The sequence below is a fragment of the Pangasianodon hypophthalmus genome, chromosome 7 (assembly GCF_027358585.1).
Source record: "Pangasianodon hypophthalmus isolate fPanHyp1 chromosome 7, fPanHyp1.pri, whole genome shotgun sequence".
Classification (NCBI taxonomy): Eukaryota; Metazoa; Chordata; class Actinopteri; order Siluriformes; family Pangasiidae; genus Pangasianodon; species Pangasianodon hypophthalmus.
In genome coordinates, this window is record NC_069716.1 from 29,778,578 (window position 1) to 29,801,077 (window position 22,500).

Sequence of the window (22,500 nt, forward strand, 5' to 3'; positions counted from 1 at the left end):
AGGGGTGTGTGTGTGGTGTGTGTGAGAGAGAGAGAGAGAGAGAGAGAGAGAGAGAGAGAGAGAGAGAGAGGGGTGTGTGAGAGAGAGAGAGAGGGGGGGTGTGTGAGAGAGAGAGAGAGAGAGAGGGGGGGTGTGTGAGAGAGAGAGAGAGAGAGAGGGGGGGGGTGTGTGAGAGAGAGAGAGAGAGAGAGAGAGAGAGAGAGAGAGAGGGTGTGAGAGAGAGAGAGAGGGGGTGTGAGATAGATAAAGAGACAGTTTGAACATAATAGTGCAGTTTTAATACGGTGTCACGAGTCTGTAAATTACCCATAATCCTCCACATTACCACTGTTCCCACGCCCCACGAGCCGAGCAGAACCCAGGTGCTTGTGCTGAATCGTGTCCCCGTTCTCGCCCAGGTACGTGTGGGCGGAGCTAAAGCCGGTACATACCTGGAGCGTCTCTGAGCTTCAGGAGCAAACGTCACATCCTTCTCGTCCCAGATGTCCTCCTCGTCCGAGCCCGTGTCCTCAAACTGCTGGATCTTCTCCTTACAGCACGCCTCAAACAGAGCCATGTTCGCCTGGAAGCCCCACACACACACATACACATACACACACACATACACACATACACACACACATACACATACACATACACACACACAGACACACACACAGACACACACACAGACACACACACAGACACACACACAGACACACACAGACACACACACACAGACACACACACAGACACAAACAGACACACACACAGACACACACACAGACACACACACAGACACACACACAGACACACACACAGACACACACAGACACACACACAGACACACACACAGACACACACAGACACACACAGACACACACAGACACACACACACATTAACATACTACACTCTCAGTGTGCTAACACAAACACAGTGGAGGTTTAAGACGAGCATTTCAGTTTCAAAGGAATTTTTATGAATTATAAATGTTGTAAAAAGGCGTAGAGATCAAATTTAAACATTTCCACAAAGAGAAGAAAAGAGTCAAAACAAGAACAAAAAAAAACAAAGAAAAAATAAAAAGAAAGAAGCAGAAAAACAAAAAACAGGAAAAGAAAAAAGAAACCTCTAATAATGTTCACAAACAGATAAAGATGGAAAATGACTTCAGTTTGAAAAAAAATAATAAGGCACCAGTTACCTACAGAATTTATTTTAAATATATATATACATTTTTTCCTCCATTTTATCTGAAGTTTGCACCAATAATCAAAATGACGGCTGTGTGTTACGTCTAAAATCCATCTAAAGGTCAAATGGAAGAACATTGCGTGTGTGTGTTTAATTTTAGTGGCGATCAATAACACACACACACGACCTCTCACACACACACACACACACACAGGATCTCTCTCTCTCACTCACACACACACACACACACACACACACGACCTCTCACACACATACACACACACACACACACACACGACCTCTCACACACACACACACACACACACACACACACACAGGACCTCTCACACACACACACACACACAGGACCTCTCTCTCTCTCTCTCTCTCTCTCTCTCACACACACACACACACACACACACACACACACACACACACACACCCTCTCTCTCTCACACACACACACACACACACACACACACGCGTTAATCAGTTTAACATTCCTATGTTTATACTTTATCTAAAAGTGACCACATTAGTAAAAAAACAGAGCAGGGATCACGTGTGTGAGAGAGAGAGAGTGTGTGCATGTGTGAGAGAGTGTGTGTGAGTGTGAGAAAGTGTGTGTGTGTGAGTGTGTGTGTGAGTGTGAGGTCATGGCGGTAGAATAAAACATGTCACATACTTACACTCTCATTTGTATTCAAGGAAAAATTGATGTCTGATATTCTATCAAAGGGAATACTGTAAGGTTAAAGAGAACAGAGTTTAGTTCAGTTAAATCTGTTACACACACACACACCACACACACACACACACACACACACACACACACAATCCCATAATCCATCCCCATGACTTCAGCATGACGGCTCATTACACAATCCACAGATCTCCATATTAGATCCCAAATCCGCAAACGCAAACCAGCTGGAAATAATTATTTTAGTAATATTCAGACGGGATTCGTTTTCCTGACACGTGTGCGTGTGCGCATGTGTGTGTGTGCGTGTGTGTGTGTGTGTGTGTGTGTTCAGTAGGCGTGTGCGTGAGATGGCGTGAGGAATTTCTCAGAACTAAAGTGTAATTAAACATAATGAGTCATTAGCTGTAACGAACCTCATTATAAAACGGAAATCAATCCTCCTGTCGATCTTAAACATTTAAATTGTCTGACTTCGTAGCCATGGTGATAGCTGCAATCTACTTACTGCTAAATACCTCGTGAACAAGCTAACCGTTAGCGATAGTATTTAGCCACAACAATTCATTTTAAATTGATCTGATATGGAGATCTATGGAAAAATTACCCATAATGCACAGCACTACCATGAGTTGCTTTTATTCCATCAGTTATCAAACAGGAGTTTTGGAACACAGACCGTATACACGTACATGGCTGACAACGTACGCACATCGGTTGCCGTAGAAACAACGCAAATCTGCACACGCCCGAGAACGGCTTAGCAGGCGAGGGTTAAAAAGTTTAGAGATGATGTCAAATCGAATATTAATTAGTCTGTAATTTTTATATTCACAACAAGCACACAAAGTAAAAATATACTGAGCGTGAACTTTCGTCAGATTGCGTCTGATTGGTCAGAAGGCGTTGATTAGTTTTCTATAACAGCAGCTCTGACAGTAGCGCAGGTCTATATATTAATGCACTCGTTTCTATAGTAACGGCTCAATCACAGCAGACGCTGCAGTGATGATAAACACATTAAAAAAAAAAATCGGATATTGTGTAAGGAGATGTTTATGGAAGATGTTTATGGAAGGAGTCTCCAGTGTCAGAGGCAAAGCTGTAACGTTAAGTTTTCCGACATCTTTCGCGGTTTCTCGGTAACAAGCTGCGTTTTTTTTTCTCCTCTTATTAACTTCAAGAGAGAGAAAATGGAGTAAGTGAGAAAAGAAACTCACACAACATTAAACGTAACTATAAACGGATAAATACTGCATATAGTTTTAATGACTGATGAAATAAAAACAGCTCTTGGTTAGTGGACTGAGATTTCCTTCACACAAAGCAACAATTCCGCCAAAAATGAAGTGTAAATAAAGTTTCCTGTTTACGTCAGACGCAGCGGATCAGCTGAGACGTGTTCGGAGTGTGACGTCAGTGCGTTACGTCGCTAACGGATACCGGACGTGTAACGCCTCCAGATTAGCACGGTGTCTAATCACCACACACTCAGATTCAATCAGCGAGTGTGTGAGTGTGAGCGTGTGAGTGTGTGTGTGAGCGAGTGTGTGAGCGAGTGTGTGAGCGAGCGTGTGTGTGTGTGAGTGAGTGTGTGTGTGTGAGCGAGTGTGTGAGCGAGTGTGTGAGCGAGTGTGTGAGTGTGTGTGTGTGTGAGTGTGTGTGTGTGAGCGTGTGTGTGTGTGAGTGTGTGTGTGTGTGAGCGTGTGTGTGTGAGCGAGTGTGTGAGCGAGTGTGTGAGCGAGTGTGTGAGTGTGTGAGCGAGTGTGTGAGTGTGTGAGCGAGTGTGTGTGTGTGTGAGCGAGTGTGTGAGCGAGTGTGTGAGTGTGTGAGCGAGTGTGTGAGTGTGTGAGCGAGTGTGTGAGTGTGTGAGCGAGTGTGTGTGTGTGTGAGCGAGTGTGTGAGCGTGTGAGCGAGTGTGTGAGCGAGTGTGTGAGTGTGTGAGTGTGAGCGTGTGTGTGTGAGCGAGTGTGTGTGAGCGAGTGTGTGAGCGAGTGTGTGTCTGTGTGAGTGAGTGTGTGAGCGAGTGTGTGAGTGTGTGAGCGAGCGTGTGAGTGTGTGTGTGTGAGCGAGTGTGTGAGCGTGTGAGTGAGTGTGTGAGCGAGTGTGTGAGCGAGTGTGTGAGTGTGTGAGTGTGAGCGAGTGTGTGAGCGAGTGTGTGAGCGAGTGTGTGTCTGTGTGAGTGAGTGTGTGAGCGAGTGTGTGAGTGTGTGAGCGAGCGTGTGAGTGTGTGTGTGTGTGTGAGCGAGTGTGTGAGCGTGTGAGTGAGTGTGTGAGCGTGTGAGTGAGTGTGTGAGCGAGTGTGTGAGCGAGTGTGTGAGTGTGTGTGTGAGCGAGCGTGTGAGTGTGTGAGCGAGTGTGTGAGCGAGTGTGAGTGTGTGTGTGTGTGAGTGTGTGTGTGTGCGAGTGTGTGTGCGAGCGAATGTGTGAGCGAGTGTGTGAGTGTGTGAGCGAGCGTGTGTGTGTGTGAGCGAGCGTGTGTGTGTGTGAGCGAGTGTGTGTGTGTGTGAGCGAGTGTGTGAGCGAGTGTGTGAGCGAGTGTGTGTCTGTGTGAGTGAGTGTGTGAGCGTGTGAGTGTGTGTGTGTGTGAGCGAGTGTGTGAGTGTGTGAGCGAGCGTGTGTGTGTGTGAGCGAGTGTGTGTGTGTGTGAGCGAGTGTGTGTGTGTGAGCGAGTGTGTGAGGGAGTGTGTGAGCGAGCGTGTGTGTGTGTGAGTGAGTGTGTGAGCGTGTGAGTGTGTGTGTGTGTGAGCGAGTGTGTGAGCGAGCGTGTGTGTGTGTGAGCGAGTGTGTGAGCGAGTGTGTGTCTGTGTGAGTGAGTGTGTGAGCGAGTGTGTGAGCGAGTGTGTGTGTGTGAGCGAGTGTGTGAGCGAGTGTGTGAGCGAGTGTGTGTCTGTGTGAGTGAGTGTGTGAGCGTGTGAGTGTGTGTGTGTGTGAGCGAGTGTGTGAGTGTGTGAGCGAGCGTGTGTGTGTGTGAGCGAGTGTGTGTGTGTGTGTGAGCGAGTGTGTGAGTGTGTGAGCGAGCGTGTGTGTGTGTGAGCGAGTGTGTGTGTGTGTGAGCGAGTGTGTGTGTGTGTGAGCGAGTGTGTGAGGGAGTGTGTGAGCGAGCGTGTGTGTGTGTGAGTGAGTGTGTGAGCGTGTGAGTGTGTGTGTGTGTGAGCGAGTGTGTGAGCGAGCGTGTGTGTGTGTGAGTGAGTGTGTGAGCGAGTGTGTGTCTGTGTGAGTGAGTGTGTGAGCGAGTGTGTGAGCGAGTGTGTGTCTGTGTGTGTGAGTGTGTGAGCGAGTGTGTGAGCGAGTGTGTGATCTGTGCTCGCTGAACTACAGGCTGTATTTACGCTGATTATCTCCCGATTAGCTCCAGACGCCGCTCGTCTCGTCCGACTGCACACCTGAGTAAAGCGTTATTTCTGTACATTTCATTTTTGGCTAAATTTCCCATAAATCAGAATTTTTTCCAGGCTGTATCCCTGATTATCCCAGCGCAGCCGCGCAGCACCGCTCCCACCCCCACCACCCGCTCTGTCAGGCCCCGTGTGAGAGGAAAGATCATGCAGGATGAGTACTCACTCCACCACATCGTCCTGATCCGCAAACTCTTCGTCATTGAAGCCGAACTGCTCAATAAAATTGGACGTCATTTGTTGCATCTGATAATCAGAAAAGGCCTGGCAAAGCCCAGGACCAGCGATAATGATATAGTCTCGACGTAAAAACACCTTTAAATGCTTCATTTCACACACACACACACACACACACACTAACTGTGGCTAAAACATCATCAGTCACACACACACACACACACACACACACACACACACACACACACACACACACACACTAACTGGCTAAAACATCATCAGTCACTCACTCACACACACACACACACACACACACTGATGCAGAGGTTAGCCTTAATAAACACTGTTTTAGCAGCAGAAAATCACACTTTAGCATTTTACACTTGTACAATATTAGTGTCTTATTGTATTAAAAATTTAAACACACACAAATCCTGAACAAAGTGTTTTCTTTTGTACGTAGAACCCTACAACAGAGTACAGAGTGTTTCCCCTGTAATAGAACAGGGTTCTAAGCAGTTCCAGCATCTTTTTGGAAGATAAGAACCCTTAAAGAATCCTGGAAGAACTCTACGTTCTGAAACAGTGACTGTTTTAGCAGGAGACCTTTTATGGAAGTGAGAACTTTTAATTACTCAGAAAACAGTGGTGTGTGTGGGTTCTTTAAGGGTTCTTTAAGGGTTCATTGGATCATTAAGGGTTCACTGGATCATTAAGGGTTCTTTAAGGGTTCATTGGATCATTAAGGGTTCTTTAAGGGTTCATTGGATCATTAAGGGTTCACTGGATCATTAAGGGTTCTTTAAGGGTTCTTTAAGGGTTCACTGGATCATTAAGGGTTCTTTAAGGGTTCTTTAAGGGTTCACTGGATCATTAAGGGTTCTTTAAGGGTTCACTGGATCATTAAGGGTTCTTTAAGGGTTCACTGGATCATTAACAGTTCTTTAAGGGTTCACTGGATCATTAAGGGTTCTTTAAGGGTTCACTGGATCATTAAGGGTTCTTTAAGGGTTCACTGGATCATTAAGGGTTCTTTAAGGGTTCACTGGATCATTAAGGGTTCTTTAAGGGTTCACTGGATCATTAAGGGTTCTTTAAGGGTTCACTGGATCATTAAGGGTTCTTTAAGGGTTCACTGGATCATTAACAGTTCTTTAAGGGTTCACTGGATCATTAAGGGTTCTTTAAGGGTTCATTGAGTTATTACAGGTTCTTTAAGGGTTCTGAGCCTCTTAAAAAAGTTTTTACTGGAAACCCTTACTCTTGTAGGGTTCTAACAACCGAAGAAACGTGGCTATCACAATAATAATATCGATCACGATATGCGTATCAGGTCTGTGATTATCGGCAGGTTCCTACGCTGTGGTAACGCTCGAGGCGTGAAGCTCATGGTGTTACCTGCTGCAGAGACGAGTCGTGGTGAAAGCCGCCGTCTTTAAAATCTCCCTCGTCGTCGCTGGAGGAGTGAATGTGATGCGTGTTAACCTGCGGAAACACGACTGTAGGTTACTGACGAGTTCACAGCGCTACAGCAGGAACCGTTTATACTTCTGATCAGAAATAAGTACAGAACCGATTTATTTCTCAGATCTTATAAACCTAAAACAGCGGCCTGGCTGTTAGCGAAACCAAACTACAGCAATGCTAACAAACAAACAAACAAACAAACAAACAAACACGATGCAGCATAAAAACACCAGCTTTAGTAATAATCTGATCAGAAAACAAAGCAGTCCCGTGTATAATGAAGTAATAAAATTAATTTCTGCTTATAAAATAACAATCAAATCAAACTGCGTCTGAAAATGCGATACTTTCTTAAATCACATTTCTCTGTAACTTAATATATTAACAGTAACCTAATCAAAGACAAAACAAATTGCAATAAGAAATAAATTAAAAATAAAACTGTTATTCCAAAGAAATACTGTAAAAATTTACAAATTTTGCCAAAAAAATCCTAAATTAATAAACTTTATCATTATTTAAAAATAAATAAATAAATAAATAAATAAAAATCTGTAATAAAATTAATACTGCAAAAAATATATACATTTTAAATGTACATATGAACACTTAGAAAATACAAAATTAATACAGTAAAAAAAAAATCTGCAAAAAAAAAATTACTGTTAATTAATTAATACTGTTATTATGATACACACACTCACACACACACTCACACACACACTCACACACACACTCACACACACACTCACACACACACTCACACACACACTCACACACACACTCACACACTCAGTTTCAGTGTAGAATGGTCTGACACACAGCACTTACTAAATCTACAGTGTTTTTCTTGTTCGTGTCTGCTAACTGCCCCGAGGTGAAGGCCTCCCATCTTTCCCGCTCATCCTCCTGGAGCTCTGTAACACACACACACACACACACACAGTCAATAAGTTAATTAATTACACACACACACGTTGTAGATGTTAAGGAGCGCTCTGAACTGTTTGTCTAATCCGAGAAGGCCGCTTCTTTATCGTTAAACTCCGGACACTGAGCCGTGTTCAGATGTTTTTCTTTCCGTATTACAGAACGATGTTTACAAAGCAGCCCGCTGTTACGTTATCGAGTTATTTTTTCCACCATCTGACCCCACACACACACACACACACACACACACACACACACACACATATATATATCACTAGTGCACTTCTCTATATGATTGTTGCTATGGTTACAGGGGAAGGTGTTATCTCGCCCTGTCGCTTTTAATTAAAAACATTTCCACGCCGCGGCCTATAAATCACGTCTCCACACAAACCCACGCCGTTCCCTTTGTCCCGACTCTGCGATAGGGGAAGCGTAAATACGGGCTTCGCCTAAACCGTTGCCATGGTTACAGAGCTGAGGGATATAAATATTAGAATAAGGTCTGACAATACGACAGGAGAGTGTCCCACGACACGATTTATTGTGAGAGTGAGACACAATAAACACACGGTGTGAGTGAGACAATAAACACACAGTGAGAGTGAGACTGATGCGTACCTGAGGTGAGCTGCTGGATCTGAGCGCCGTTCGGACCTTTATCGCTGTTGTGCACTATAGAGTTGGCGATTCTGGTGAGATGCCCCATATAACCTCTCCTACGCCCTCCTTCAGCCCTGAGAGAGAGAGAGAGAGAGAGAGAGAAACAAAAGGGAGAGAGAGAGAGAGATTCTCATATACAGTACAGCGTGTATGAAAGAGACAGCGCTCGTGTAGACGAGTGAAATCGTGAGTATAAACTGCACACAGTTTAAGACTGATATAAATTACAGGACTGATCTGACTCACTGCTCTTTCTCATTGGAGCTCCAGGCCTCCAGGATTCTCTGCACCAACCGACACTTCTGAAACAGCTGTGAGGAAAAACACAGCAAAAATAAATAATATGAGGTGTGTGAGTGTGTGTGTGTGTGTGTGAGAGTGTGCGAGTGCGTGTGTGAATGAGAGAGAGACAGAGAGAGTGTGTGTGTGTGAGTGAGAGAGAGAGAGAGTGTGTGTGTGTGTGTGTGTGTGAGAGAGTGTGTGTGTGCGTGTGTGCGCGTGTGTGTGTGTGTGCGTGCGTGCGTGCGTGCGTGTGTGTGTGTGCGCGTGCGTGTGTGTGTGTGCGTGCGCGTGTGTGTGTGTGTGTGTGCCCCCCCGCACTGCAGTGAACGTAGGCGGACACTCACGTGTGTGATGAGGATGTTTTCTCGGACCGGCTCCTGATCGTCGTCTCTGTTGATCTCCGAGTCGTTCTGGGTCGGAGGCATCGCTAAGATCATCGCTATACAGATTTCTACTTGTATGTGCAGGAAGTTGTTCCAAATGTATTTGAAATACATATCCTGTAAACAAAAACAACACAAACACGGCCACCGCGTTAATAACATGAAGCTGACATGAAGTACGTCCCTAAGAGTTTTATTCCTCTTATACCACAGCAATTTCAGGAAGAACTACAACTTCCTGTTTATTAAACAGAGAAATAAACTTCTTATTTAATGAACTACAGATAATGACATTTTAACGATGTCCTCTTCATAATTCTCCTTTGTGGCGTAAAACCGTGTCTCTTTGAGTGTGTGTGTGTGTGTGTGTGTGTGTGTGTGTGTGTGTGTGAGAGACACTCACGAGGATGATTCCCAGCATGTTGAGGTTGATGAGTTCCTGGTTGATGATGTGTGTGTTGGTCTGCAGAAGGCTGGCCACCAGTCTCACCACGTTGAGGCGCGTGTTTCCCACCGGCGGGTCCAAAACGCCCCACGTCGTCTTCAACACTGTTTTCTGACATCACAAAACAAACAAACAAACAAACAAACAAACAAACAAACAAAGTGTTAGCTAGTGAAAACGTTTGATGTTATTTTTAAGTAAAATCGTCCAGGCTCTGTTACACTTACGATCTTTGACCAGCGTTAAATTCTGAGTTTATGTTTGTTTTTTGAGGTGAATGAACTCGCACCTTCGGAGGCTCCAGCAGGAGCTGATGGAAGTCCTTCAGTCTCGGTCTCACCGCCTCGAGGATGCTCTGATTAACGGAGAAAGACGGGTGGTTCATTCCTGGAGGACAGAGATCCAAGTGACCCTCGAACCTGCACGAACAACAGACAACAGACACCGTCACAAATCAGCTTTACACAAATTCCGGAAATTCTCTCGTGAACGAGCCGGAGGCGACGGCGCAGACGGCATGATGAAGAACCCGAGGGAGGAACCAGAACCATAAGAGAACCCGTCCTCGTCCGAGTGACACCAGAGAGTGCGATTATAACTCACTCCAGTGTACAGGTGTAGAGGAGGAAAACAGGACGGAGTGTGTTGTAAATATTGTGCGTAAGAGTCCTGGGATGAGCAACAGGACAGTCTTTATGATCACAGCAGCAGCAGCTACAAATCTACAGCATCCAGGTGAGAAGAAAGTACATCGCTGTATCTGCGTACAGATAACACTATTTGTGAAGTTTGCAATTTTAGCAAACAGTCACGTATCGGGATTTTCTCACTTTTGCGCAAATCAGCTATAAACGCTGTTTAAAAAAAAAAAAAAAGTGACAAATCCAAACAATCTCCTCGAACCAATCCTCAGATCCTAATCCTATTTCTTCAGCTCCTCCCTCATGACTTTAGCTCCTACCTGCAGTTTAGTTCCCACATCAGTGGAGAAAAACCTCAGTACGGTTTCATCTTATCCTGTCGTATTAAACGAGTGCAGAGACGTTAAGAAGAAAAAGTCTGGAAGGAAGGAAGTAGCAGAGATCGCTGTGTGTCTGGTCAGAGTGTGTAGCTAGTGCGGTTAGAGCGCTTTGCTAATTTAATCCGAGAACGAAGCTCATATGAAGCCGAGCGCGTGACACGTCAATCACACACACGAGTTCCACACTGATCACTGCCTTATTTAAATTGTGTTTAAGTAGTTAGCTTTAGAAGATATATATATATAAAACGCCCCTATTGTCTCTAATCGGAATTACAAGCGACACGAATGACTTTTAGGATCAGCCTCAGGTCACTTACGCTGGTCTCCGTGTCTCGAAGAGCGTGAGGAGGATCTGGATCACGCTGACTATAGCAGATTCGTTCTTCTCTTTGTCGAAGATATTGGACAGCAGCTGCTCTACAGTCTCTTGTCTGGGGGAGAAACAGCACTCGTGTTACCATCCACACGTCATTAATGTTACTCTGTGTGTGTGTGTGTGTGTGTGTGTGTGTGACGTACTTCTCCAGTGTGGCGAGCAGAGGGTCAGGCTCTGAGGAACCCTGCACCTGAAACATCTGATCTCTGCTCAGGCGAATGATCTCACACAGAGACTGAGACGCATTCGAGTGCCTCTGTCCGAAAATAACAATAAACAAATAATAAACAAATAATAACAATAAACAAATAATAAACACAGATCTATGAAGCTCAATCAGATTTTTTTTTAATCTTACCTAACTTTTTTTTTTTGCATGCTCTAAACATATGAAACTCAATTTTATTATTATTATTATTATTCAAAGAAATATAAATTGACGCAATCGTTATTTCTTTATTAAACGCAGGGCTGCGTGATACGACCGTAGAACATTAAATAATAAATTGATAATTTATTAAAAAATTGTGAAATCTTCCTTTTCAGTGTTCATTCATTTTTTTAAGACATTAAATAAGTTTATATTTTTAAAAAAGCTACATTATAGTTTTTCTAGCAAACCTGTATATCGTGATATTTTCGGATTTTCTACGATACACAAGCATCAAACTAAACCACTCTTAAGTAAAGGAACAGATTACTGGATTAAAAAAAAAATCAAATACGTAAGTAAATAAAAATAAATAAATATAATCAAATACAAAAATAATAATAATAATAATAATAATTAAATGAACAATTCGATAAAAAAGTAATAAAATAAAAATAATTAAAATTACATAAATAATAAACAAATAAAAAAAGAAAAAAATTTAATGTAACAAATAAAATAAAATTCATTCTTAAAAAAAAAGAAACTAACAAAATAATTAAACAAACAAACTAAATTAACTAATGTCCTTTTTTATACAGTAAATAAAAACCGACTCACGTCCTCGTCCTGAGAGGGCTGTACCATGTCCACCAGCCGCTGGATCACCTTCTCCTCGTTCAACCACTGAGGCAACACACACACACACAAGCGCACACACACACACGCGCACGCACACACACGCGCACGCACACACACGCGCACGCACACACACGCGCACGCACACACACGCGCACGCACACACACGCACAATAAACTAACAGTACAGAACTGTGTACCTGCCTCTTAAAACATTTCCCGCGTGGTGTAATTTATCAGTGTGACAGCGTCGACTCTCTGGATAGAAGCGTAAATGTAACTGTAGGTGTAAAGGGAGGCGTAAAGGGAGGCGTAAGGTGTAAAGGGAGGCGTAAGGTGTAAAGGGAGGCGTAAAGGGAGGCGTAAGGCGTAAAGGGAGGCGTAAAGGGAGGCGTAAGGTGTAAAGGGAGGCGTAAAGGGAGGTGTAAGGTGTAAAGGGAGGCGTAAAGGGAGGTGTAAGGTGTAAAGGGAGGCGTAAGGTGTAAAGGGAGGCGTAAAGGGAGGTGTAAGGTGTAAAGGGAGGCGTAAGGTGTAAAGGGAGGCGTAAAGGGAGGTGTAAGGTGTAAAGGGAGGCGTAAGGTGTAAAGGGAGGCGTAAAGGGAGGTGTAAGGCGTAAAGGGAGGCGTAAGGCGTAAAGGGAGGCGTAAAGGGAGGTGTAAGGCGTAAAGGGAGGCGTAAAGGGAGGCGTGAGGTGTAAAGGGAGGCGTAAGGTGTAAAGGGAGGCGTAAAGGGAGGCATAAGGCGTAAAGGGAGGCGTAAAGCGAGGCGTAAAGGGAGGCATAAGGCGTAAAGGGAGGCGTAAAGGGAGGCGTAAGGCGTAAAGGGAGGCGTAAGGCGTAAAGGGAGGCGTAAGGCGTAAGGGAGGTGTAAGGCGTAAAGGGAGGCGTAAAGGGAGGTGTAAGGCGTAAAGGGAGGCGTAAAGGGAGGCGTAAGGCGTAAAGGGAGGTGTAAAGGGAGGCGTAAAGGGAGGTGTGAGGCGTAAAGGGAGGCGTAAAGGGAGGTGTAAGGTGTAAAGGGAGGCGTAAAGGGAGGCGTGAGGTGTAAAGGGAGGCGTAAGGTGTAAAGGGAGGCGTAAAGGGAGGTGTGAGGCGTAAAGGGAGGCGTAAAGGGAGGTGTAAGGTGTAAAGGGAGGCGTAAGGTGTAAAGGGAGGCGTAAAGGGAGGTGTAAAGGGAGGTGTAAGGCGTAAAGGGAGGCGTGAGGTGTAAAGGGAGGCGTAAGGTGTAAAGGGAGGCGTAAAGGGAGGCATAAGGCGTAAAGGGAGGCGTAAAGGGAGGCGTAAGGTGTACAGGGAGGCGTAAAGGGAGGCGTAAGGCGTAAAGGGAGGCGTAAAGGGAGGTGTAAGGCGTAAAGGGAGGCGTAAAGGGAGGTGTAAGGCGTAAAGGGAGGCGTAAAGGGAGGCGTAAGGCGTAAAGGGAGGTGTAAAGGGAGGCGTAAAGGGAGGTGTGAGGCGTAAAGGGAGGCGTAAAGGGAGGTGTAAGGCGTAAAGGGAGGCGTAAAGGGAGGCGTGAGGTGTAAAGGGAGGCGTAAGGTGTAAAGGGAGGCGTAAAGGGAGGTGTGAGGCGTAAAGGGAGGCGTAAAGGGAGGTGTAAGGCGTAAAGGGAGGCGTAAAGGGAGGCGTAAAGGGAGGCGTGAGGTGTAAAGGGAGGTGTAAGGCGTAAAGGGAGGCGTAAAGGGAGGTGTAAGGCGTAAAGGGAGGCGTAAGGTGTAAAGGGAGGCGTAAAGGGAGGCGTAAGGCGTAAAGGGAGGCGTAAAGGGAGGCGTAAGGCGTAAAGAGAGGTGTAAAGGGAGGTGTAAGGCGTAAAGGGAGGCGTAAAGGGAGGCGTAAAGGGATGCGTAAAGGGAGGCGTAAGGCGTAAAGGGAGGCGTAAAGGGAGGCGTAAGGCGTAAAGGGAGGCGTAAAGGGAGGCGTAAGGCGTAAAGGGAGGCGTAAGGCGTAAAGGGAGGTGTAAAGGGAGGCGTAAGGTGTAAAGGGAGGTGTAAAGGGAGGCGTAAAGGGAGGCGTAAAGGGAGGCGTAAGGCGTAAAGGGAGGTGTAAAGCGAGGCGTAAAGGGAGGCGTAAGGCGTAAAGGGAGGTGTAAGGCGTAAAGGGAGGCGTAAAGGGAGGCGTAAGGCGTAAAGGGAGGCGTAAAGGGAGGCGTAAGGCGTAAAGGGAGGTGTAAAGGGAGGCGTAAAGCGTAAAGGGAGGTGTAAAGGGAGGCGTAAAGGGAGGTGTGAGGCGTAAAGGGAGGCGTAAGGCGTAAAGGGAGGCGTAAAGGGAGGCGTGAGGTGTAAAGGGAGGCGTAAGGTGTAAAGGGAGGCGTAAGGTGTAAAGGGAGGCGCAGGTGGAGGTGGAGGTGTAGATGACGTGCGTCCTCACGTTTAAAACGTCTTGTCTGAGCTGCTGAGGTTCGATGCAGGTGAGCATCCTGAGCAGCAGGTCCATGATGGCTGAGGTTCCTATGTGCTTAATCATCAGATCCACAAAGTCTTCTCTCTTTCTCAAGAACTCCACAATCTACACACACACACACACACACACACACTTTAGCCCTCACACATAATATATTTTAATAAGTGCATTAATCTGATGCTCTACTTTAAACTACCCTGAAGTTGATTATTTTCCTCTAACAGCACGTCCCCAAGTGTTTTATTCCTCTTATACCACAGCAATTCACCAAGGATTACACTTACTTTTTTTTTTTAAAGAACAGCATGTCATACTTTTTATCCATTTGTAGTTACATTTAATGTTAGTTCCTGTTGTCGCTTACGTTATAGCAGCTATAAACATTCGTTCCCTCACCAGCCTCTTTATTCTTTCTTTAAGTTAATAAGAGAAAAAAAACGCAGCTTATTCCGCATGTTACTGAGAAACCGCAAAGAAGCGTAAACTCCTCTGTCCTGAAGACGTCAGAAAACTTACAGTTCCAGCTTTACCTCTGACTGTTACAAAGCGCTGACACTGGAGACTCCTTCCATCAATGTTACATAAACATCTCCTTACTTTAAGCTTCACCAGAAGCGTCGGCTGTATGTGAGCTGTGAATGAGCTGTTGCTATAGAAACGATAACGTATTAGAACGAGCGCCTTAGAAAATGAATCAACACCGTCTGACCAATCGGAACCCAGAATCCAACAGCGCAACATTCAGACGCTAGTTTAAACCTTTACGTTTCCAAACTCAACTCAGGAGGTTAAATCAGTTCGTTATGATAAACACGCGTCACGTGCGTCACTGGTATTTAAATCTGGGGCTGTTCTGATGACATCATCTCTCGCTTTACTTGTCCGACTTGTCCGGTTCAGGAAGTGGTAAACGTTGCCCTCACCTGCTCCGGCTTCCTCCCGATGAGGATGCTCAGCACTTTGCTGAAGAAGCTGGCTAGCAGCGGGTTGAGCGGCGGCTCGTTCTGCAGGAACCCGTACAGTTTCATGAGTAAGCTCTCGTCCTCGCCTAACCGGTCGTTGATCTGACTGACGTCTGACGTGAGGAGCTCGCAGGATATGTTCGGGTACCTGTGGAATTGTACAAGAAAATCACCCTGTAAAAATCAAGCACTAACTTATCCTTTAATACAACACAGAGAGAAAACTGTACACTCGCGCTCACTCACACACTCACTCACACACTCACTCACACACTCACTCACACACTCACTCACACACACACTCACACACACACTCACACACACACTCACACACACACTCACACACACTCACACACACTCACTCACACACACTCACACACACTCACACACACTCACACACACACTCACACTCACACACTCACACACACACACTCACACACACTCACTCACACACTCACTCACACACTCACTCACACACACACTCACACACACACTCACACACACACTCACACACACACTCACACACACTCACACACACTCACACACACTCACACACACTCACACACACACACTCACACACACTCACACACACTCACACACACTCACACACACACTCACACTCACACACTCACACACACACACTCACACACACTCACACACACACCTCGTTTATCAATCTTTTAACAAAGTAGGCCAGACTGAACAAAAATTTTTTGCCAGATTTATAGAAGTTTCTGAAAGGCTGATTTTCTTCGTACTCGTGTGCGTACGTTGATCACGTGTAAAGTGCAAAGCGTGTTCCTGACGCAGCTCATTTGCATATAGCGACGCCCACAAAACTCCATAAAAGGTAAAGCACACAGACAGCTGAGAGCACGAAATGAACGATCAGGGTAAAGACTGAAAAACAGAAGTGGAAGTAATTTTGACTCACTTCTATGAGTCTTCCAATAAGAATGTTAATAATAATAATAATAATAATAATAACAATAATAAGTAAGAGTTAAATCCTCCGTCAGCTGAGGCGTTTGTTTACGGCTTACGGCTCTGCGCAGACAGAGCGGCTCGTCCTCCGTTTATACACCGCCGTTTCTTTATCATAACTGAATGATTAGTTTTATTTGTCTTAATTTATGGGTGTGTGTCAACTTGCTTTCTTTATTTTTATATTGTTTAATTAAAGGCACTAAAATAAAGCGGCTGGTTTTGAGTAAATGTTGTGGATGGAGCTCTGAGTCCCTGAGCGAGTGAACTAGCATGAGGACGTGTTTCTGATCGAGACTCTAAAGCTCTTCTATCAGTCGCTCTGGATAAGGGCGTCTGCTAAACGCTGCAAACGTCATAAACACAAACAGTTTAAACTCCACAGAATATTCCAGAGAGAAAAGTGCAGGAATCCCTGCAGATTATAGGATCTGAAGTCCATCAGGTCGAGGTTTACATCAGTGAGTCTCCTTATGAGCAGATTTACACTCACTCAGGAGCACGAGTAGGATACGAACGATTTTCTGAATTCACGGGATTTTCATGAAAATTGAATTTTTATTGTTTAAACTCTCGTAAGAACATTTTACGAATAAATCCGTTCATATGAAGCTCGATAAATGAAGCTCAATAAATGAAGCTCAGTGTTAATTTGGTTTAAAATCATCTTTAATCGGGGGCGTGGCGTGCGGGGGGCGTGGCATGGCGATCTCACTTGTATTTGATTTTCTCCTCGACGTCGTCGCTGGGCTCCTGCGTGATGAAGCCCACCAGGTCCTCCATGCACTGCGGCCGGATCAGGAAGTCCACCAGCTTGTGGTTCTGCGCTTTACACTCCTGCAGGACGTCCTCCTCGTCCATCACCTCCCTCAGGGTCACGTCCTCTTTGTCCAGGAGCGTGTCGATGTGAGAGGTCGTGTGCAGGTCAAACTTCCAAAACATGGCGCTTCTGTGGAGCAGAGACACGCCACACCATCAGCATCCGACTGCTCACATCACATCCCTCATCCTCACATCGCTTCACTCATCCTCACATCGCTTCACTCATCCTCACCCTCACATCCCTCATCCTCACATCGCTTCACTCATCCTCACATCCCTCATCCTCACATCCCTCATCCTCACATCCCTTCACTCATCCTCACATCCCTCATCCTCACATCCCTCATCCTCACATCCCTCATCCTCACATCCCTTCACTCATCCTCACATCGCTTCACTCATCCTCACATCGCTTCACTCATCCTCACATCGCTTCACTCATCCTCACATCGCATCCCTCATCCTCACATCGCTTCACTCATCCTCACATCACTTCACTCATCCTCACATCACTTCACTCATCCTCACATCCCTCACCCTCACATCCCTCACATCGCTTCACTCATCCTCACATCCCTCACATCACTCACATCACTTCACTCACCCTCACATCACTCACCCTCACATCACTTCACTCACCCTCACATCACTCACCCTCACATCACTCACCCTCACATCACTTCACTCACCCTCACATCACTTCACTCACCCTCACATCACTCACCCTCACATCACTTCACTCACCCTCACATCACTTCACTCACCCTCACATCACTCACCCTCACATCACTTCACTCACCCTCACATCACTTCACTCACCCTCACATCACTTCACTCACCCTCACATCACTTCACTCACCCTCACTTCACTTCACTCACCCTCACATCACTTCACTCACCCTCACATCACATCACTCACCCTCACATCACTCACCCTCACATCACTTCACTCACCCTCACTTCACTCACCCTCACTTCACTCACCCTCACTTCACTTCACTCACCCTCACATCACTTCACTCACCCTCACATCACTTTCCCTCACATCACATCACTTACCCTCACATCACATCCCTCACATCACATCACTTACCCTCACATCACATCCCTCACATCACTTCACTCACCCTCACATCACTTCACTCACCCTCACATCACTTACCCTCACATCACATCCCTCACATCACATCACTTACCCTCACATCACTTACCCTCACATCACATCCCTCATCCTCACATCACTTCACTCATCCTCACATCACTTACCCTCACATCACATCCCTCATCCTCACATCACTTCACTCATCCTCACATCACTTCACTCATCCTCACATCACTTACCCTCACATCACATCCCTCATCCTCACATCACATCCCTCATCCTCACATCACTTACCCTCACATCACTTCACTCACCCTCACATCACTCACCCTCACATCACTTCACTCACCCTCACATCACTCACCCTCACATCACTTCACTCACATCACTCACCCTCACTTCACTTCACTCACCCTCACTTCACTTCACTCACCCTCACATCACTTCACTCACCCTCACATCACTTCACTCACCCTCACATCACTTACCCTCACATCACTTCACTTACCCTCACATCACATCCCTCATCCTCACATCACATCCCTCATCCTCACATCACTTACCCTCACTTCACTCACCCTCACATCACTTACCCTCACATCACATCCCTCATCCTCACATCACTTCACTCACCCTCACATCACTTACCCTCACATCACTTCACTCACCCTCACATCACTTACCCTCACTTCACTCACCCTCACATCACTTACCCTCACATCACATCCCTCATCCTCACATCACTTCACTCACCCTCACATCACTTACCCTCACATCACATCCCTCATCCTCACATCACTTAACTCATCCTCACATCACTTAACTCATCCTCACATCACTTCACTCATCCTCACATCACTTCACTCATCCTCACATCACTTCACTCATCCTCACATCCCTCACCCTCACATATTATTATTATTTAATTTAATTGATGAGAGCGGTGAATTCTTACCTGAGCGTGACGGAGCTCAGAGGGTAAAAAATTCTGATTAAAAAGAAAATAACGCTGGAGCTGTTTGGGACTTCTGGCCCATTCCAGGCACTGCGGGTACGAGAGAGAGAGAGAGAGAGAGAGAGAGAGAGAGAGACGCTGAAGAACGGCACACACCTCGGCCACGGACACACACTCAACACACACCTGTAACACAACAAACAAACAAACAAACAAACAAACAGGTGTGATTAGACACACACCCTGATACTCACTCCAATATCACCTTAATAAATTATTAAATAAATAAATATTAAATACATAAATAAATAATAAATATAACAAATAAATAATTAATAATTAACAAATAAACCAATTAATCAATAAAGTCTGTAATATGCAAATGAGCCTCTAATTAACTCTTAATTAATTCTTTAACAGTGACATCAAATCTTCACACTTGTTTATTTTAATGTAATTATAATATTAAAAAACTAACATTAAAACCAACATCAAACATCTGCGCAATATTTAAAAAGATTAAATAGATATTTAATATGACAACACTGAAAAAAGATTTGCTTCATAATTAAAAAAAATGCATATATTTAATATTACAAAGATCTTTTATATATTATATATTTATATATTATATTATAGATTTATAAGATTTAAAAGAGAGATAAAATAAAGACTAACCCCCAATTAAATCTTATTAACGAATCATTAATCTCTGCACTAAACTCTAATTATCTCTGCGTCTGAACTCATCACGGCGTTAAATGCCTTAAACGCTGGAAATCCTTTAAGCGCGACGCGCCGCAGCTTTACACGCGTTTCTCCATCGCGCACAAACGAGCAGAATAACGTCCACTTCAGCTGCGTTCAGCCCTGAACATAATAAACCGCACGCCGGAGTGAGAATAATAAATCCACTCTCAGCAACAGCAAAACACACGTTTAACTAAACAACAACCTGCTAATAACACCTGAGAGACAGACAGGGGGAGAGAGAGAGAGACAGACAGGGGGAGAGAGAGAGAGACAGACAGGGGGAGAGAGAGAGAGAGAGAGAGAGACAGACAGGGGGAGAGAGAGAGAGAGAGACAGGGGGAGAGAGAGAGAGACGGGGAGAGAGAGAGAGACGGGGAGAGAGAGAGAGAGACAGGGGGAGAGAGAGAGAGAGACACAGGGGGAGAGAGAGAGAGACACACAGGGGGAGAGAGAGAGAGACACAGGGGGAGAGAGAGAGAGACAGACAGACGGGGGGGGGGGAGAGAGAGAGAGAGAGAGACAGACAGGGGGAGAGAGAGAGAGACAGACAGGGGGAGAGAGAGAGAGACAGACAGGGGGAGAGAGAGAGAGAGAGAGACAGACAGGGGGAGAGAGAGAGAGAGAGAGACAGACAGGGGGAGAGAGAGAGAGAGAGAGACAGACAGGGGGAGAGAGAGAGAGAGAGAGACAGACAGGGGGAGAGAGAGAGAGACAGGGGGAGAGAGAGAGAGACAGACAGGGGGAGAGAGAGAGAGAGAGAGACAGACAGGGGGGGAGAGAGAGAGACTGACAGGGGGAGAGAGAGAGAGACTGACAGGGGGAGAGAGAGAGAGACAGGGGGGAGAGAGAGAGAGACTGACAGGGGGAGAGAGAGAGAGACAGACAGACGGGGGGGGGGAGAGAGAGAGAGAGAGAGACAGACAGGGGGAGAGAGAGAGAGACAGGGGGAGAGAGAGAGAGAGAGACAGGGGGAGAGAGAGAGAGAGAGACAGGGGGAGAGAGAGAGACAGACAGACGGGGGGGGGGGGGGAGAGAGACAGACAGGGGGAGAGAGAGACAGACAGGGAGAGAGAGAGAGAGAGACAGGGGGGGAGAGAGAGAGAGAGACAGGGGGGGAGAGAGAGAGAGAGACGGGGGGGAGAGAGAGAGAGAGACAGACAGGGGGAGAGAGAGAGAGACAGACAGGGGGAGAGAGAGACAGGGGGAGAGAGAGAGACAGACAGGGGGAGAGAGAGAGACAGACAGGGGGAGAGAGAGAGACAGACAGGGGGAGAGAGAGACAGGGGGAGAGAGAGAGAGAGAGACAGGGGGAGAGAGAGAGAGAGACAGGGGGAGAGAGAGACAGACAGGGGGAGAGAGAGAGAGAGACAGGGGGAGAGAGAGAGACAGACAGGGGGAGAGAGAGAGACAGACAGGGGGAGAGAGAGACAGGGGGAGAGAGAGACAGACAGGGGGAGAGAGAGACAGACAGGGGGAGAGAGAGACAGACAGGGGGAGAGAGAGAGACAGACAGGGGGAGAGAGAGAGACAGACAGGGGGAGAGAGAGACAGGGGGAGAGAGAGAGAGAGAGACAGGGGGAGAGAGAGACAGACAGGGGGAGAGAGAGAGAGAGACAGGGGGAGAGAGAGAGAGAGAGACAGGGGGAGAGAGAGAGACAGGGGGAGAGAGAGAGAGAGAGACAGACAGGGGGAGAGAGAGAGAGACAGGGGGAGAGAGAGAGACAGGGGGAGAGAGAGAGAGAGAGACAGGGGGAGAGAGAGAGAGACAGACAGGGGGAGAGAGAGAGACAGACAGGGGGAGAGAGAGAGAGACAGGGGGAGAGAGAGAGAGAGACAGGGGGAGAGAGAGAGAGAGACAGGGAGAGAGAGAGAGAGAGACAGGGGGAGAGAGAGAGACAGGGGGAGAGAGAGACAGACAGGGGGAGAGAGAGAGACAGACAGGGGGAGAGAGAGAGAGACAGGGGGAGAGAGAGAGAGAGACAGGGGGAGAGAGAGAGAGAGACAGGGGGAGAGAGAGAGAGAGACAGGGAGAGAGAGAGAGAGAGACAGGGGGAGAGAGAGAGACAGGGGGAGAGAGAGAGAGACAGGGGGAGAGAGAGAGACAGGGGGAGAGAGAGAGACAGGGGGAGAGAGAGAGACAGGGGGAGAGAGAGAGAGAGACAGTTCAGACATGTCTGTGTGTCAGGCAGCAGGACTGTAGTGTTTGGGATGTTGATGAGGAATAAAGGGGGAAATTCCTCCTCACTGTCTCACTTACAGCTCCATCAGCTACTGCTTTAACTCCAGCACACTCTCACTGATACACACTCACACACACACACCTCACACACACACACACCTCACACACACCTCACACACACACACTCTCACCTCTCACTTATACACACTCACACACTTATACACACACACACTGATACACACACACACTGATACACACACACACACCTCACACACACCTCACTTATACACTCACACACCTCACACACACACCTCACACACAC

General features: G+C 46.3%; 1 protein-coding gene across 1 annotated transcript in view; it reads right to left on the reverse strand.

The window, feature by feature from the left end:
- ppp6r3 (protein phosphatase 6, regulatory subunit 3) overlaps nucleotides 1–22,500 on the reverse strand; it is a 37,587-nt gene that overhangs the window by 8,551 nt on the left and 6,536 nt on the right. The window contains 17 exon segments of the mRNA XM_053235612.1: nucleotides 432–562; nucleotides 1,864–1,918; nucleotides 5,442–5,539; nucleotides 6,851–6,937; nucleotides 7,751–7,836; nucleotides 8,471–8,586; nucleotides 8,759–8,823; nucleotides 9,139–9,294; nucleotides 9,581–9,733; nucleotides 9,912–10,041; nucleotides 10,964–11,077; nucleotides 11,166–11,278; nucleotides 12,014–12,079; nucleotides 14,389–14,526; nucleotides 15,345–15,531; nucleotides 17,083–17,316; nucleotides 19,247–19,432. Coding sequence (XP_053091587.1) covers nucleotides 432–562; nucleotides 1,864–1,918; nucleotides 5,442–5,539; nucleotides 6,851–6,937; nucleotides 7,751–7,836; nucleotides 8,471–8,586; nucleotides 8,759–8,823; nucleotides 9,139–9,294; nucleotides 9,581–9,733; nucleotides 9,912–10,041; nucleotides 10,964–11,077; nucleotides 11,166–11,278; nucleotides 12,014–12,079; nucleotides 14,389–14,526; nucleotides 15,345–15,531; nucleotides 17,083–17,316; nucleotides 19,247–19,432 — 2,115 coding nt within the window.